The sequence below is a fragment of the Rhineura floridana genome, chromosome 10, assembly GCF_030035675.1.
Source record: "Rhineura floridana isolate rRhiFlo1 chromosome 10, rRhiFlo1.hap2, whole genome shotgun sequence".
Taxonomy (NCBI): Eukaryota; Metazoa; Chordata; class Lepidosauria; order Squamata; family Rhineuridae; genus Rhineura; species Rhineura floridana.
In genome coordinates this window covers 36,673,627-36,692,557 of record NC_084489.1, presented here as the reverse complement: position 1 = coordinate 36,692,557, position 18,931 = coordinate 36,673,627, and the positions used below count along the sequence as shown (strand labels likewise).

Below are 18,931 nucleotides of genomic sequence, written 5' to 3'. Positions count from 1 at the left end.
TTAGACATGGGATCTAAGAAATGTAGAAACCTAAACCAAAGCTGTTAGCGTTAAAGGGATTGTTTTGAGAATAAGTGGTTGAGGATTGTGCAGTGGAGTAGATGATAAATGTACATTGCTGGAGTTTATTGCCTCAAGTACAAAGTCTCATATTTAAAAGCATACTGCAGTTAATCACTAACATTGCTAGTAAAATACCGACTGCGTATGCGGTATATATAATACAAATATATGTGTGAGCTCAGGAAACGTGCCTGATTTTTCAACAAAACTTATAAAATAAAAAACATCAAATTACTTTAATTAACTGGCATATTGTTTTTAGATTAATGATACAGTCTACCTGATTATTATATTTATCATTATAATGATATACATGTTGCAGAAGCAGCCTGTGAGGTGGTATAGTGTAAGTAAATGGCCACCACTGCTGAAGCAAGGTAAATAGGTGCTCATTAATGAATGTAAATGAGAGCAGCTGTAGCAGCTATGTTGAGGGGCACTTCTACTACCTATGTTGTTCCAATCCACATTCTGCAATTGAGTTTCCCACTCTTCCCATGGCATGCCCACTGAGGTCTATGACTTGGGGTTTATGGGTTGGAAGTGGTCATCAAAACAATGCATGCTCATGCACTGTGATAGTGATAGGGAGTTGCATTTGCACTTTGTGGTTCTATTCTGCTCTGTATGTGTTGGCTGAAGCTCGTGTCTTCCAAATACAAATAAAGATAAGTTATTTGTAAAAAAAAAGAGTGTAGTGTACACCAACAAAGATGGATGTACTCCTCCTTGCCTTCGCCAGTACATAGGAACATGCCCTGGTTAAAAAACAAATGGGTTTGTGACCAAAAGATACCTCCTTACTGCAACTGCATACTTACCCTTCGCGTGTTGAGGGGCACTGCTGCTATCTATCACGTAAGGGAGGGTTATTCAGTCAGTACACAATTTCCCCATTTTGCACACAGGTACTCTTACTCTCCACACTTGTCCCATTCTTTGGGGACTTAAGGGAATGGATTGAGGAGGTGAAGGTTTCATACTTCGAGGCATGGTATCTTTCCCCAGGTAAATTTCTTACCTGTGTGGGATCCCTTGTCCTTGCAGCCCCAGTTGAGCAGTATATCTGGGTAGGTGTTTCTGTTGGTATCCTGTGACAGGGTACATGCAAGGCTTTTATGAAAACACAAGTATTATTTCTGCCCTTAATTTCATTTTTGTCTCCCTTGAGTCTTTGTTTTTGTTCCATTGCCAAAGTTCCCACTAGTATGCTGTTCTAGCTCTCTCTGGGCATGGAGAAGCATGATGGAGCCCCATGCATCATGATATATGAGATCGGTGTTACCTGGCTGGATCTTGCCTTGTATATACCTTGTGGTATACCATAATTAGCTTTAGAATTAGAATCCTATGCCCTGTTGTGGCTCTCACTTGTGCAAGGGTATTAGGAAGCTGTGTTATACCATTGGTCCTTCTAGCTCAGTGTTGTCTACGTTGACTGGTGGTGGCTGTCCAGGGTTTCAGGCAGGAGTCTTTTCTTAGGTCTACCTAGAGATGTTGAGGACTGAATCTGGGACCTTTTTCATGCAAATCAAATGATCTACAGCAGAGCTAAATCCCCTCCATAGCATAATTTCCCCCCATTATAACAACATTGTGCTTCATAGAGCCAGACCTACCATTAGGCAGAGTAATGCAGCCTAACCTGGGACAGGAAGTGTGTGGAAGTGTGTGTGTAACTCAGCCTGTCTTGCACCCTCTAAGCCAGCCTGCTGCCTTCAGAGCGCTGGAGGATATTGTCAATTGCCAGTCTGGTCAGATTCCATATAAGGAATGGTAGGGGAACTACCATTGGAACGGAATGGGAAGTGGTGTCATCTTATTCTTCACCACAGGCAGCAAAAAGTCTTATAATAATAATAATAATAAAATTTAATTTATGTGTCGCCTATCTGGCCGATGGCCACTCTAGGCGACGTACATGTAAACAGTTAAAACACAATGTGATAAAATACATTAATACAATATATAAACAATACAGCAGCAACAACAATATTAGTGCAGGGTAAGAGACATTTCAGTCATAAAAGTTAACCCTCCCCGGAAATCCCAAAGGCCTGTTGAAAGAGCCAGGTCTTTAAGGCTTTACGAAATACATATAGGGAAGAGGCGTGCCGTAGATCTTGTGGGAGGGAGTTCCAAAGGGTGGGGGCCGCCACTGAGAATGCCCTCTCTCTAGTTCCCGCCAATCTAGCTGTTTTTGTCGGCGGGATTGAGAGAAGGCCCTGTGTGGCTGATCTTGTCGGGCAGCATAATTGGTGGCGTTGAAGGCGCTCCTTTAGATAAACTGGGCCGAGACCGTATAGGGATTTAAAGGTTAATACCAACACCTTGAATTGGGCTTGAAGACAACTGGAAGCCAGTGTAGATTGAACAACACTGGTGTGATGTGATCCCGGCGGCGACTGTTCGTAAGTAGTCGAGCCACCGCGTTTTGTATAAGTTGTAATTTCCGGACCGTTTTCAAGGGTAACCCCACGTAGAGCGCATTACAGTAATCCAATCGAGAGGTGACCAGGGCGTGTACTACCAGTGGGAGCTGATGAACAGGAAGGTAGGGTTGCAGCCTTCGTATGAGGTGTAGTTGATACCAGGCTGCCTGGCTCACTGCCGAAATCTGAGCCTCCATGGACAGCCTGGAATCAAGCACAACCCCAAGGCTGCGGACCTGGTCCTTCAGGGGTAGACTCACCCCATTGAACTTCAGGTCAACATCTCCCAACCTTCTCTTGTCCCCCACGAGTAGCACCTCGGTCTTATCGGGGTTCAACTTCAGCTTGTTCCTTCCCATCCATCCACTCACGGATTCCAGGCACTTGGACAAGGTCTCCACAGCCAACTCTGGTGAAGATTTAAACGAGAGATAGAGCTGAGTGTCATCCGGACTGGCCTTCGGGTTGCATGTTGCAGGACCAGTTTTATCCTACCAGGTAGACATAATTCTAAGACAGGATCACATTGTAAGACAGCACAAGTCTTATGCACAAGAAGCAGGAATTATTGAATTCAGTAGTCAATATAGAATTAATCTGTAAAAATTCAAAATCCAATCATAGACAGCAGAATCAGTGTAGATTACAGCTTGTCATCACCAATTTGCCCCAGTAATTTCAGTAGAATTTGTGCAATTAACTTTTTCTGGATTGGAGCTTCTTTCTTAAATTCAGTGGCTCTGAAGTGGCTTTGTTTGGAATTGCAAATGTTTTTCTTCTTGATTGGTTGCACTTGCGCTTTTGACATATTTTATTATCAACACAGAACTGGGATGTTGGCCAAGTTACACACAAGTATGGGGAAAATCATATATTACATTAAATTCAAGGATAACATCTAGTTCTCTTTAAGCCATTATTACTAAGTCCATGCTGAGTCATAAATATTGTTTTCTGTGCCAATGTAGTGTTGCCATGGTTTATGTCTTATTTGCTCTATCGTGTCCTTTCAAATACTGAACCAAGTATATATTCTTGAATGTCATGTTTAATTAATTATTAATAGTTCTATGTAGACATCCGTGAGAAATAAATTTTATCACATTCCAGAATTTGGAAAAATGAATCCAAAATTTTAAAACCAATAATCAATAAACTTCTGTCACATGTAGCACCGTACTATAAATGAGCATGTCACTGTCTTGGAAAGGCAATAATATTTTTTTCCTGGCAAGCTTTGAAATCTTTATAGAAGATATATGTTGAAGGGTTCACTGAGCTGCTGGCTGATTCATTTTTCTTTTGTTACTATTCTAGATGCTGAAGAATATCAGCCCCCAATATGGAAATCATACTGTGAGTATCAGAAACTGGAATTTGGGGGTGGGAGGAGGGCAGGTGATCTAACCTGAGAGACACCAGGAAGCCATTGTGTCTGATTTGGAGGACCTAGAGGGGATAAGGTTAGCACCGAGAAGAGCATGGGAGACAGCAAACAACATACAGAGTTACCAGGTTGCAAGTCAAATGATATTTTTTCATTACAGTTTTAGTAATGTTACAACTTATCTAGAGAAGGTGTGGAAGAATCATTAGTGGGTGGTTTTAAGAGTCTAGAAAGGCATCTGTAAGGGATTTTGACGTATAGGATTTCCTAGTTATGGCATGAAATTAGGCTAGGGCACTAACCCTATGCACGCTTCCCTGGGAGTAAGCCCCATTGCATCAAAGTAGACATGTGTAGGATTTCATCGCACGTGGTTGCTGGGATTTCTTCTTACTCTGTACTCCCTAACCACCTTCCATACAGAAGAGCCAGCAATTTTGGAAAGCTGTTTTGAAATGCCACTACTATTAGATGGATATTTATTGAAAAAATGAAATGGACTGCCTTCAAGTCAATTCCGACTTATGGTGACCCTATGAATAGGGTTTTCATGGTAAGCAGTATTCAGAGGGAGTTTACCACTGCCTTCCTCTGAGGCTAAGAGGGAGTGACTGGCCCACAGTCACCCAGTGAGCTTCTTGGCTGTATGGGGATTTGAACCCTGGTCTCCCAGGTCATAGTTCAACACCTTAACCACTACACTACATGTTTATTAACTGGACACAAAAGTCAGAAAAATAGAAACAGAATCAATAAAAGTGACAAGGAATGTGTTGACTGACACAAAGTGCAGTACAAAATCCTAGACTCAAGAGTGTAGGCAGAGAAAAGAGATTTAATCCAAGGACAAGTCCTGGCATAATTCTAAGAACAGCCCTTAAAAAGCTCATTTTATTGTTCTTCCTAACACAACAATCCAACATTATAGACTAGGAGATCACATGACATACATATTTTAATTCTATGTATTGCCAAAACAGAAAAAGACATTGCCAATCTGATGTCAAGAATGTTTAAAAAGTTTTTTGTTTTGCATAAGCCTCATTAATTTACCATTTTGCAAGGCAAAACCGCAGCAGGCCTGACTGTTGCCTTTTTTGTACTTTGATTGCAGTTAGGCCATTCATTCAAGACAAGACCCATTTACTTGATTGCAGCTTTTGTTTCTGGGAATCTGTTTTTTCCACATTTCCAAAGGAATATTGAAAAAAATGTCAGTCATATCTTTACTACCGAAAAAAGCCACTTATATTTTGGACATTTAAGATAAAGAAATTTAAAGTATAGAAATATGCACTGAAGGTTTTCAAAAACTATATCCAAGGTTCATGCCTGTCAACATTAGTGGGTGATGGATTTACCTCTAACCTACCAATACTATTGTCATTCACACATGCTGCCCTTGCCCCCTAGTCTGAATGCCATGCTTTTTTGATATTGCTTCACACATACAGTGAAATAAAAACTCAGATTGTTGGGCTAGATACGAGGTTGAGAGCAGATTGGGACTAGAGGTCTCAAATTGGGAACTCTGGGAGCCATACTCAACTGCCTTTGTCTCATTGCCACTGTGATCACAGCTGTGAATATCTGCTATGTGTAGACACTACCTAAACATTGTGCTTGGCCACAAGCAGTTACTAAGACTTGCTATTCAGTAGTTGTCAGGTGACACAGAAGACCAGTGGGGTTTTACCTGACCCCATAAAGCCTCAAGAGTCTGATCCAGAAATGCATGAATTGCACCTGACACACTTTCACATTTCAATATTTTTTGGCTTACAGTTAATTTTAATTATCTTTTAAATGCTTTTAATTACTTGTTTTTAACTGTTTTTAATTAACAATGTTAGTATTTTGTAAATTGCATAGAGGATTTATTACAATTAAGCAGTGTATAAAATTTGTTAAATAAATAAAATAAATCCTGGTCTCACCTCCTCTGGGTCCATTCCAGTTTGTCACTGTCCCTCTAGTGAGGTGCCCAGAAGTGAGCACAGTACTCTAGATGTGCCTTGACTAGTGCAAACAGAGTGGAACTATTGCTTTTTATGATCTGGGTGCTGTGCTTTCATTAATGCAGCCTAAGATTGCATTAGTGTGTGTTTTTAGCAGCCGCATTGCACTGCTGGCTTGTGATAATGTGTATTGGTGCTGAGCCAGGTCTCTCTCATCTTATATTTATGCCTTTCAGTTTTTGTAAATAAATGCAGGACTTCTGCCAAAGCTTCAAATTCCTTGAAAAGTGAAGAAACTGGTAAACTACATTTCCAGGATTCCTTGTGTAGGAAGCTGCTTCTTTTTAAGAAAGTTGTGCCTAATAGAGGCAGAAGAATCAGCCTTCCATTTTTCCGTTACCCCTACCTTGGGTGTTGCTGCTATTCAGGGTAAGGGGGTGGTTCAGTTTGGCATGGCTTGAGCTTTTTAATGGGCCTCCCTAAAATTCAAAGGCATTTATTATAAAGAAGACATTTATTGTTTCTGAACTGATGGGTGATCAGCATCACTATTGCAACCAAAGCTGCTATCAGGTTGATTCTACTTGCTTGCTGACGTTCCTTTTTTTAAAAAAAGCAGCTACTATCACATGTATGAGTGTAGCTTCATCTATGTAAGCAGCATGTTGTACATCTACGGGCTACATATTTATGTGGGCTGTCCTTATCAGAAGCTAACCACAGCCTGAACACAACTTTTTACAAGGGAATTTAGAATGGTGACAAGGCACACTTAGACTTTCCTCACTCACGGGTTCTTTGTGAAGAGCCTTTTCCTTATTGGGATTTCAAATGTTTGCTTAGTTTAGAACCCCAGTGGTGTGTGAAAATTCATTGCCAGGGCAATTTGGAGCAGATGAATTATGAGCACAAAAAGAGTGAAACTTTCCCTCTCTCTTGCTCCTCTGCTCTAAATATTGCTGTCCTAAAGCAGCTTTTAAAAAAACCTGACATCTGGGTTCTGTACGTGTGTTTCTGTGTAATGAATTGTTTGAACCTCAGGCTAGTCAGAACACTTGACTGCTGCATACAGCAGTTACATACCTCATGCTGATCTGTCTTACCATTTCCTGTTTTTAAATCACTTAATTAATGATGTTTAAGCTTCCTCCAGATTGATTCATAATTGGCTCAATTTTTCAAAGCAGAAAACTCCTGGAGAAAGTTCAGTGTTTTCATGAAAGTTCTCTGAGAGTGACTGGAAAGCTCAAGCTCAAGAGAACTCTCCATTAGCCCCCTCCCTGCTCATGTTCCCCTCATCTCAAACTTGAAGAAGGCTTGCATTGAAGGCTGGTGACAGTGTAAACTTCATCCTTAAGTTCCTAGGAGTCCAACAGCAATGGAGTTCCTGGGCATCCTAGAATCCATTGCACAAGAAGAAACTGAAAAGTACAGTTCCCAGGCTTCCCAGCTCCAATGGTTGCTTTAAAGTGAAGCTTTCACTGCCATGAGGCCTCCCTTACCCCTTATAAGTTTAGCTGACCCTTTGTAAGGCGTATCTGAACTTCTGTGGATGGCTCATATTTAGCTGGGGGAATGGACTCCTGGCTCCACCATTCTGAAGCATCATAACTGCAGTTATAGCTAATACTATTTACTAGTAGAAAATTGAAAGGGTTTAGATTATTTTACTTGTCTACCGAGTCTTATTATACAGCCACGAGAGTGGCTGTATACTATAGTCAGCGGGGATTTTTCACATTCCGCAATGTTAAATGGAAAATATCCCCCCATGCCATTCTGAGGCTTCCCATAAGTTCATTTCAAAACAAAACCTTACAAAACTTATAGTTCTGAACTCAGAAACGCTTGCTTAACAACCCTGTCAATTTTCATGGCGATACACAAAACAGTCAGAGAGAATTGAGAGTTCAAAGTCTAAAAAGAGAGAAAAAAACTCAGAGCCCTTTTGGACTTTTTTCTGCGAGTTCTCATAATCTGTTGAAATTCATTAAAAATCAGCCATGTTCACAGAGTACCTGTAATCCTAATACTGACCTTGCCCCATACTCTGACCTTCATCTACTGCAGTTTAAAAGTTTAAAAAATGCCTGGTTGATTTTTAATTAATTTAAGAAATTTTGGCTGGAAGCCTATTATAACGCGGGGCATGCTCAGTAAGGACCAACTGTCAGTGTTCTAAAAGCCTCACAGCTGCTGGGCTTGGCTAATCAGGAGGCCACACCCACACCAGACTTGATTTCACTTGAGACAGTCATGGCTTCCCTCAGAGAATCCTGGGAAGTGTAGTTTGTGAAGGGTGCTGAGAGGAGACTCCTATTCCCCGGAGAGAATGGTTTAACAGTCAGCCACTCTGATTAAAGGTCTGTGAGAGAAACAGGGTGTCTCCTAGCAACTCTCAGCACCCTTCACTAGCTGCACTTCCCAGGATTCTTTGAGAGAAGCCATGATTGGCTTTGAGCCATGGCTTTGAGAGAAGCCATGATAAATTCTTTTAAATTGTTTTTAAAAGATGTGTTTTTAAATTTGTATATTTGTTTTTAATGTTTTTAGTTATTGTAAACTGCCCAGAGAGCCTTGGCTATGGGGCGGTATATAAATACACTAAATAAATAAATAAATAATGATTGTCCAAAGTGTAATAGAGACCTGGTGTGGATGTGGCTAGGGACAGCTTTGTTTTAAATTTGGGTGGGAGGTAGGGTTGCCAGGTTCCTGGCCTGAGACTGATCCTGTATCTTTAGGAGAAGAGAAAGTCAGCCAAGTGCCGGTGTTCTTGCAACATTGTAATGGGAAAAACCACAAGGTAGAATTGTCCCTTCCTCCTGCCCAACTGTGAAAGATACAGAAGACGTCTTGGTTGGCAGGCCCAGCCTGGTCAGTTTTACCTATCCTAATCGTGATTGCATAGGAGTATATCTGATTCAACTCAATAATCATACTGTCAGCTCTGCACTGAGACAGCAATGCAGGCAGGGGCTGGAAATTCCTGGGTATTTACCAGGGCAGGAAAGTGCTTAGCTGTCAGCTTGGTTGTAGATCTGCCAGGCTAACGAGGATGAAGCATGATAAGGGCAAGGCCCTTTCCAAGCTTACGTGCCAAGCCAGAAGTCCAGAAGCAAGGTCAGTAGAGGTCCGGGTTCAGTTGCCAAGGGGTCAGTCTGAGATAAGGTTCAGGGAATCTGGAAACACACGAAGCCATGCCTGATGTTGTAGTCAGCAACAAGCTGAAGCCAAGGTTGGTCTTTTAAGGAGCAGGTTTGTCAGCAGGTGTGAGCCATCAGTGTTTTGGCCTTAAGTGGACAGGCCTGCCCCTCTTCTGCCTGACCTTCTGTTGTCTATGTTCTGCAGGTGAGGGGGGAGTATCTTGTTCACTGTCTGCGTCTGGCTGAAGGGCTTCAGCTGTGTCTGGGGTGCTCTGCAGCTGAGGGGGAGAAGGAGCTGGGTTCTCAGGAGTTTCCTCCATTTCTCCTTCTGGGTCTGCTGCTGTTACTCCTGAGTCATCCTCGTCTGATGAGTCCTCCGACGGGGCCATGACACATACAAATGAGCAGACCTGCCTTTTCCCTCCTTCCCCTTTCCTCTCCCTTTCTCCTTCCCTCTTCCTTCTTCTGCCTTCCCTGCCCACTCCAGCCCTCCCCCCCAGTCAGTTTTACCTATCCTAAGCATGATTGAATGGGTGTAAATCCCACTGAACTCAATAAACATGCAAACAACCACATCTGTCCTTCTTCTCCCCTCCCCCTCCTGCCTGCTCCCATCCCAGTCCTCCCCTCTGCCTTTCCACCCCTCCCTCCTCCCCCTCCTCCTCCCTTCCCCATCCCCTGTGGTCAGTTTCACCTATCCTAAGCATGATTGCCTGGTGTGTGTGTGTAAATCCCACATAACTCAATAAGCATGCAAATGATCAATCCATTCTCAGCAAACTTGCACAGGATCCCATTTCTTACCTTCCAGATTAAAAAGCAGGGAAATTCACTAATAGGCAAAAAACCTTGCAGTTTAAGAATGTACCTATAGCCCACAGATATTTCTACCAAACTTTAAAAAGCAGGGAAATTGGGCAGCTATAGTGAATGCACCAGGGGAGCAGGAGACCTGAACTCCTCTCTGAGATATTGTACTGCCCTACAAAGTTGTCAAAATGCAAACACAATTTGGGTTGGTCTTTCACAGTCCAATCCACTTGCTGTGTAGCTTGGAAGAATTTGGTAACATGTGCCTCTGAGCATATGGTGAATGGTGGCAACACCTGTAATCAGCCCAAATAATATAAAGAAGATATGTCCTGTGCTGATCTTGTTTTAGCCGGGAGGAAGCAACATTATTAAGACAGTTGATATAGTTCAGATGGTCTCTTTAAATATGTCTGATTTCCTTTGCAATTTTAGTGAAGTTTTCTATAGGAAATCATTTTCTTTTGCTTTTGTTACTATGAGTATGTGAAGTACAGCAACACTTTGCAAAATTTATACTAAAAAAACTCCAAACATAATTGTGGAATAATGGCACTGACTTCTGCAAAATAGTCTCCAGTGGACCTCAGAAGTGTCTCAGTTTGCACAAGATAAAACAGTGGGAGGTGAAATATATTCTAGCAAAATTCTAGGTGTGCTCTATGTTTTTAATTGATCGTGGACTCCTTGCCTTAAATAAAGTGGTTTAAACATAGCAGGCTGAAAACATGCATCCTCTTTTTTCCAACAGCTAGAGTAATTGCTAAAGTAGCAACATATTGTAATCAGTCTGATTTTACATTAAACTGCAGTTTCAGGTCCAACTGTTAATGCACCCAAAATAAAAATAGACCATAACCTCCAGTTTGAAACAAAAAAGGCTATCTTCACCATCATATGACATTGACCAATAAAAAGGCTTTGAAATTAATAAAAATAAATTTGACACAGATTTCTAGGATGAATAATGAGGGAAATAAAATTTTCTAGTTTAGTTTCTCTGTAGAAACATTAGTAACACAGGAAAGAAGCAAAGTAAGAAGAACACCAACAAACATACAAAAATATAATTCTCCATCTTTGGAGATGGCAGGTGTTGCCACCACTCACCATATGCTCAGAGGCACATGTTACCAAATTCTTCCAAGCTACACAGCAAGTGGATTGGACTGTGAAAGACCAACCCAAATTGTGTTTGCATTTTGACAACTTTGTAGGGCAGTACAATATTTCAGAGAGGAGTTCAGGTCTCCTGCTCCCCTGGTGCATTCACTATAGCTGCCCAATTTCCCTGCTTTTTAAAGTTTGGTAGAAATATCTGTGGGCTATAGGTACATTCTTAAACTGCAAGGTTTTTTGCCTATTAGTGAATAGAAATAAGTGCTACCACATCTTTCTATTGAACTGTGTTGTGGTTTGCAGCTTCGTAGCATGTGCTTGTGTGCTTGAAATCTCTACTTTCAAATCACAATTCATGCAGTCATTAAATGTAAGGCTTGCTGTGAAGTGCTTTGAGAATTTAAAGGGGAAATGGATAAATGCTGTCCCCAAATATTTGTAAGCTTGAGTCAGCTCTTACTTGATCAACACTTTACTACTAATATGCCTGTCTTCAGAATGCCCACATTTGAAACAAATTGTAAGCTTGTCTGGGCTACAAAGAAAGCTGCCCCTTTTCTCACTTGTGTATTCCCTGAAGATCCACTTCTTCCATAATGCTTACAAAACTTTGCTTACTAAAGTAATTTTATAATGTATTTCATCTACCTGTCTTATTTCTGACCATCTCACTTACTGACATAAGATCGTTAGAGCAGGAGCTGTAAATACCTCTGGGAGAGTCGGGGAAGGGAGCTGAAAAGAGAAACAAGGATGTAGAGAGAGAAATACGAGGTTGTCAAAGTATTAAACAGCTTACAGAATACATGCCTTGTTATCACTGTGGACAACTTTGCATGTATATATAGTATATATTATTCTCCACCTACCCTCACCAATATTCCCTATCCTGTGTGCCTGATAGCATACTGATAGAACTAAACTGAAAGGAAGGTGTTTTTTTGGTGTAATACATTTTTATTTTAGTATATTCTGAATGCTTTACTTGCTTTAGTCTTATTTATTTATTTATTACATTTATATCCCACCTTTCCTCCAAGGTGCTCAAGGTGGCATACATGGTTCTCCCCCCTCTCCATTTTATCCTCACAACAACCCTGTGAGGTAGGTTAGGCTGAGAGACAATCACTGGCCCAAGGTCACCCAGCAAGTTTCATGGCTTAGTGGGGATTTGAACTCTGGTATCCCAGGTACTAGTCCAACACTCTAACCGCTACACCGCACTGGCTTTTTTTTACCTGCTTCCTACATATTAGGAACATAGGAAGCTGCCTTATATTGAGTCAGACCATTGGTCTATCTTGCTCAGATCTAACTCAGTATTGTCTCCTCTGCCTGGCAGTGGCTCTCCAGGTTTCAGGCAGGTGACATTTCAGCCTTACTTGGGGATTGAACCAGGAATATTTTGCATGCAAAGTAGATGCTCTAATGCTGAGGTACAATCCTTCCCCTGTTTGTATTTAAGTTTTACCAGAGCTTGGAAAAGTTACTTTTTTGAACTACAACTCCCATCAGCCCAATCCACTAGCCATGCTGGCTAGTTCTTGTGGCAACAAAATGGCAAATGAGCTTTCCTAAATGGAGATGTTCCTGTATTTATGTACATCTTCTCTACACACTCTTCGTCAAGTCATTCATAAGGAAATTAATCAGTGAATTGTACACCATTTTTATCTTACAACTTTACTACACGGTTTAGATTTGCAATTGGTATGAGCACCATTCATTCTAATACTTCTTTTGGGAAAGATTGTCAACATAGACGTCTTCCTGCCTGGCTGCTCTGAGTTTTACCATCATCAAGCATGTTTGTCCAAGTGATGAACCTCTAACTGAAATAAGCAAAGAATGTGGTCAGACAGCCAACACCTTGTAAGTTTCTGCTATGGCAGGAAGACGTCTATGTTGACAATCTTTCCCAAAAGAAGTATTAGAATGAATGGTGCTCATACCAATTGCAAATCTAAACCGTGTAGTAAAGTTGTAAGATAAAAATGGTGTACAATTCACTGATTAATTTCCTTATGAATGACTTGACGAAGAGTGTGTAGAGAAGATGTACATAAATACAGGAACATCTCCATTTAGGAAAGCTCATTTGCCATTTTGTTGCCAGAAGAACTATATTATCTTGAAGCTCAAGCTCATGGGAACAAGTTCTGCCAGTCTCATGCAAAAAGACCTGCGTAGATCGATGATTGACTGGATGCCTGAGAATTTACAGAGCACCCTCTCTCTCTTTCCCAAGTTTTTTAAAAATCTTAAATCAGGTTCCATAATTTCTGTTATTTTAAATGAGTAATTGTACAAACAACACATGAAGTAGCCCAACAGAAAGTACATAGCTTCCTAGACAGCAGAGGTGATGAGGAAAACTGATGGGGAAATCAAGATTCACTGTGGAGGCAGATACCTGTGTCCTCGTGTGTCAGTTCTATATTATTATTATTATTATTATATCCTACCCTTCCTCTCAGAAGGAGCCCAGGGCAGCAAACAAAACACTAAAAACACTCTAAAACATCTTAAAAACAAAAGACTTTAAAACATATTAAAACAAAACTTTTTAAAAAAATTTTTTTTTTAGAAAACAACACCACCTAAAAAAAGTAATTCCAACACAGATGCAGACTGGGATAAAGTCTCTACTAAAAGGGTTTGTTGAAATATGTTACTCTATAATCTCCCTTCAGTTCACTATTTCTTCTACATTTTAATGTACTAGAAGTATCTGTTTTAAACCTGTCTGAACAAATGTTGGTGTTCGTTGCAGCCTTCTAATAACTATTGTGTTTTTATATTTGACAGTATATCAGTTACAACAGGAAGCACCTCATCCTAAGAGAATAATTTGTCCTCAAGAGGTCAGTTCAAGTTTCTCAACGTCTTGCTGTTGAATGATCAGCAGCATGTTGATACTGTTGGTCTTCAAATTTTATGTGAGCTCTATTTGATCTGTTTCTTGCCATCCTCAGAAAATATTCAAAAGCTTTAAAAAAATTTTTTAAGGTGAACATTATAAAAATAGCAGTCAATGTGTGTTTTAAATTACAAGCTTTTAGTCATTATTAACATTAAGATGTTGTTTTCGGTACTAGTGCAAGAATTCTTGTTATGAAAATGTATATTTTTGTATTTATCTCTAACATGAGGTGTGATTTCCCACTCACCACCCCAGCAAATGTTCCCCTCTAATTTTACAAACCCAATTTGAAATATTAATTCAAAATATTGAATTAATTGCATGTGGACACTTTCCCTACATGTCTAAATTATGAAGACAGTACATAAAAACTGATAAAGCTGTCTTCCTGTTGAGTTTCCCATAATTTCTAACAAGGTGCTGTTTCTTAGGCTATGCTTATACCAGTTTTATTCCCGTGATATGTTCAAGGCATGTCTGACCCTATTTGCACAGTATCTTGGATCAAGTTGTTAATCATTTTTTTAAGGTGATATTTGTGTAGGCTTTATGAGGAAGTGTTTCTTATTAAGGATACTGATCTACTGTGACTGTTTATCAGGGGTGGTAGCTGAAAAATATACATTTCAAATGGCAGGCTGACACACAAACACATGCACACACCACAGATGCTAATTTCAAGGTAGGTGCTAGATGCATACCTCCATCAGCAATGGGAATGAAACAGCCAATAGTGGTTTATGAGTGAAAACAGGCCACAGCTTTATTGATTAGTGCAGGTAAGCAGGGTTGGCATGGCAGTAGGGCAAGGATCTGCTTCCATTCCAGCAGCCCCTAGTGAGGGAATGTTGAGTCACCCAACAAGCAGTTGGGAATCACCCTTGAGCACAGAAATAAATGAAACTTAAACTAAATGAAACTTAAACTAAACTTCTCCAGTTCAGATTAAAATTCAACTCAGAGATAACTTCCTAGTCAGCCATAAACCAAATAAGCAAAGTGTGTATAGATTTCATGTCTAATTCAGAGATTGTAACATTGTGTGAGCTTGGCCATGGGTCAGGCTAGATGCTTTCAAATTCTTCTCTGGGTCAGATTAAAATCTAAAATAGATACAACTTCCCAATTTTCTCCCAGTCCCAGTAATCTAGCTAATTCCAAAATGGATTGCCAGGTGCAAAAAGCAACTCACTGTTGAAGATCCTTGAAAGGTGAGAGACAGCATTGGTGGAATCTTTCAAGAAGTTGGGAGTGGTGTTTATAAATGGTCCATGTTTCACAGGCATACAGTAAGGTCGGTAGTACAATGGCTTTGTAAATAAGCATTTTGGTCTCCCTTCGAATATCCCAATCCTCAAACACTCTATGCTTCATTCGGGAGAATGCGGCACTTGCAGCGCTCAGATGATGTTGAATTTCAGCATTGATGTCAGCTTTTACAGAAAGACGGCTGCCAAGATAGGGGAAGTGATCAACGTTCTCTAGCGTCACACCATTAAGCTGGATTGATGGTGCTACAAAGGGACTAGTTTGCACCTGTTGATGAAGCACTTTGGTTTTTTTAATATTAAGTGAGAGCCCAAGCTTTCTATATGCTTCTGCAAAGACATTTAGGATAGTTTGAAGATCTTTCTCTGAATGTGCAGAGACTACAATATCATTGGCATATTGAAGTTCTACGACAGAGGTTGACATTACCTTACTTTTTGCTTTCAGCCTACTGAGATTAAAAAGCTTTCCATCAGTTTGATATATGATTTCCACACCAGTAGGAAGTTACCCCTCAATAAGGTGTAGAATCATAGCAATGAAGCTGGCAAATAAGGTAGGAGCAATGAGACATCCCTGTTTTACGCCTGATCCCACTCTGAATGGATCGCTCTGGAAGCCGTTATCCAAAATTGTCGCTGTCATGTTGTCATGAAGGAGTCAGAAAATATTCACAAATTTATCAGGGCATCCAGTTTTCAGAAGGATGGTCCAGAGAGCGGTTCGATTCACAGTATCAAAGGCCTTAGTCAGATCAATAAATGCCACATATAAAGGTCGATTCTGTTCCTGGCATTTTCCTTGAAGCTTTCGGGCAGTGAAGATCATGTCCACTGTCCCCCTGGAAGGGCGGAAACCATTTTGAGATTCGGGGAGGACATCCTCTGAGATCGGTAGGAGGCGATTTGCGAGGATCCTTGCAAGGATTTTACCTGCAGTAGCAAGAAGAGAGATACCTTGATAGTTCCCACAATCTGTTCTATCACACTTCTTAAAAAGGGTGATAATTATGGCATCCCTAAAGTCTTCTGGGATCTCCTCCCTCATCCAGATTTTTTCGATGAGCTTACGAAGTTGTGTAAGTTTAGGCCCACCTTCTTTAAAGACTTCAGCAGGAATCCCATCAGGTCCACTAGCTTTGTTGTTCTTCAGTTGATTGATGGCTTTACTGACTTCATCCAAATTAGGGGATACTGCAAGCTCATCTGTAGTTTGTTGTGGAATTTGTGAGAAGACCTTATCAGCCACAATAGAGTTACGATTAAGGAGGTTGTGGTAATGCCCTTTCCAGCGCAGTGCAATCGACTCTTTATCCTTAAGAAGTTTGGCACCATCCACTGAACGTAAGGGATTTGTACCATAATTTGTTGGTCCATAGATGGCCTTTGTGGCATAAAAAAGCCCCGTGCATCATGAGCATCTGCAAAGTGCTGGATTTCTTGAGCTTTCTTTATCCACCAGGCATTCTTAAGTTCTCCAGTTCTTCTTTGGACCTCAGCCTTTGCACTGGCATAGATTTTTTTCTTAGCAGCACAGTTAATGTCTTTCTGCCATATCTGGAAGGCTTTCCATTTCTTCTCAATGATATGTTCAATCTCACTATCATTCTCATCAAACCAATCCTGATGTTTCTTAGTTTGGTATCCAATAGTTTGTTCACATGCTGCAGTAATGGACGTTTTCAGTTTAATCCAGTGTTCCTCTACATTTTCAGGGAGTTCCATCGGTAGATGTTTCTTGAGAGTTGTTTGAAAGCAGGCTTGCTTAATAGGATCTTGAAGGGTATGGAAGTTCATTTTACGCCTTGGTTTTCTTCCTTGGAGCCTATGTTGAGGAACAATATTAATGGCCATAGTGGATCGAATTAATCGGTGATCTGTCCAGCAGTATTGTCACCAAGCTTGGTGGTTCTCTGGTTGTCCTCCAAAGGAGACAGAAAGCAGCAAGGTTGAAGAATTCAAAGCGTCTAGTGCTTGCCCCTACCCCAAAGCTCGTTACTGGGCCCCAAGACCTGTGAACATTACTGGCCCTTCTAGTCATGAGAACTGAATTAACAACATATTTGAAAATCCCTGTGTGCCCAAAGTTCCCACCCATAGGGAGAGTGCCTGCTGTGTTTATGCATTTGTCTGTCTTTGCTTTGCCTTCTTATGACTTGCTTCTGCTGCTGGGGGGATGTCATTATACTACCTCTCAGCATTGGTTATGGCTGCATCTTTGAGGGATATAGAGAGAGATTCTTTGGGCTAACCTTCCAATGAGGATGGTATGCATAGAGTAGGGGCTCATAGAGAAATATAGGGAGTAGGCTACACTGAGAGAGGGGTATATCTTACTCTTACATATTCTTAATAAATTAACTTATTTGGGTTTTTGAGTGTCTAGTGGATCACCCCTATCCATATGCTTGACACTTTCAAAGAACTCTAAAAGGTTAGTGAGGATACCCTTGCAGAAACCATGCTGATTCTTCAGCAAGATATTTTCTTATAGATTATAGGTAATCTTTAATAATGCTTTCTACCAGTTTTCCCAGAACTGCCATCAAGCTAACTGGCCTGTAATTTCTCAGTTCACCCCTGGTTTCCATTTTAAAACTTGGTGTTGGCACATTGCGTACTCACTGTGAATTGTGGTCTTCTTATCCATTATCCTGTTCCTGTGACACCCTTTCTCCTTTCACTTCCTTTTAATGCTAGTACTGTATGTTGTATGACAATATTAAAAAATGTGGGTAGGTGGGTTTCTGATTGAAGCCATATCCACAAAAGAGGATACTGGAAACCAATACACTTATTCTATTATACAGAACCCTTCATATATCAGAATGGAAAGGGAGCTAATTCATAATTAAAAGAGTACACTAATTATAGCTGGAAAGTAACTATCTATCTTCCAGTTCTACTTCTTGAAGGATCACATGTAACCTAAAAGTACTCCTACACTGATAGGTAATACATTTTCTAACTTTTGTCTTTCGTGTCTCTTAAGCCAATACACAAACTGTACCAAATTATCTTCGGGAAGATATATTAGAGCAAATATGCATTACAATTATTTGCACAAAAACGCTGTCAGTAACTTCTATTTGTCTCTTTCAGTTTTTAGATCATCTAACCCCAAGGAGTTTTTTTAAAAAGAAAAGAAACAAAGATAACACAATATGTTTTAAGATCAGATTAAAATGTTAAGAGCCTATTACCCTATACTGTATATAAAACATTTTGCACATTTGAAATGGAGCATTGCAGTTGAGTCTTGCAATAAAATCCCCTCATATAAACTTCCATTACAGAATGGCTTAATGTTCATGCAGCTTATTGGTTTGGCACAATGTTAAAGCAGTGTTGGAAGCCTCTCTCTGCTGGAGATTTGCAGAAATTGCTAACAATTATTCAACAAAATAGTGTTGACTACAATGGGAAATTTGCATAAAATGTCCCTGGTGTATACAAAGCATGCACTTCCTAAACTGGACGATTATGTAGAGAAATATGTCAGCTAATTACTTTGCTCATTGTTCTTAAACCTAATTACAGTTAAATAAAAAAAAAAAACTCTATTGCTACTAAAATATGTGATAGCCTGGAAATAAAGGAAAACATTTTGCAATCTTTTGCTCTAATCCTGTATGAAAGAAAAGCTTGATTTTCATTCAGAAATGCCCTTTTAATTTTTCAGCTGGAGGTAATAGGTACAAATATCCAAGGTATAAATAAACAGAAGCAGTAATTTATGGAGGGGTTGAACCTATGTAAATGGCAAGTGTTCTTCTGTTTTCTGCTGAGATTATCTTTAAAGTCTAGCTGTAAAAAAAAGTTAAG

General features: G+C 40.2%; 1 protein-coding gene across 2 annotated transcripts in view; it reads left to right on the top strand.

Annotated features, from left to right (window-relative positions):
* The window catches only part of CHN2 (chimerin 2), a 222,132-nt gene that overhangs the window by 77,129 nt on the left and 126,072 nt on the right, over nt 1-18,931 (top strand). For both annotated transcript variants that reach the window (XM_061585590.1, XM_061585589.1), the window contains exons 2-3: nt 3,813-3,851; nt 13,724-13,779. In XM_061585590.1, the coding sequence (XP_061441574.1) occupies nt 3,813-3,851; nt 13,724-13,779 (95 nt within the window). The remainder of the gene's footprint in view (nt 1-3,812; nt 3,852-13,723; nt 13,780-18,931) is intronic.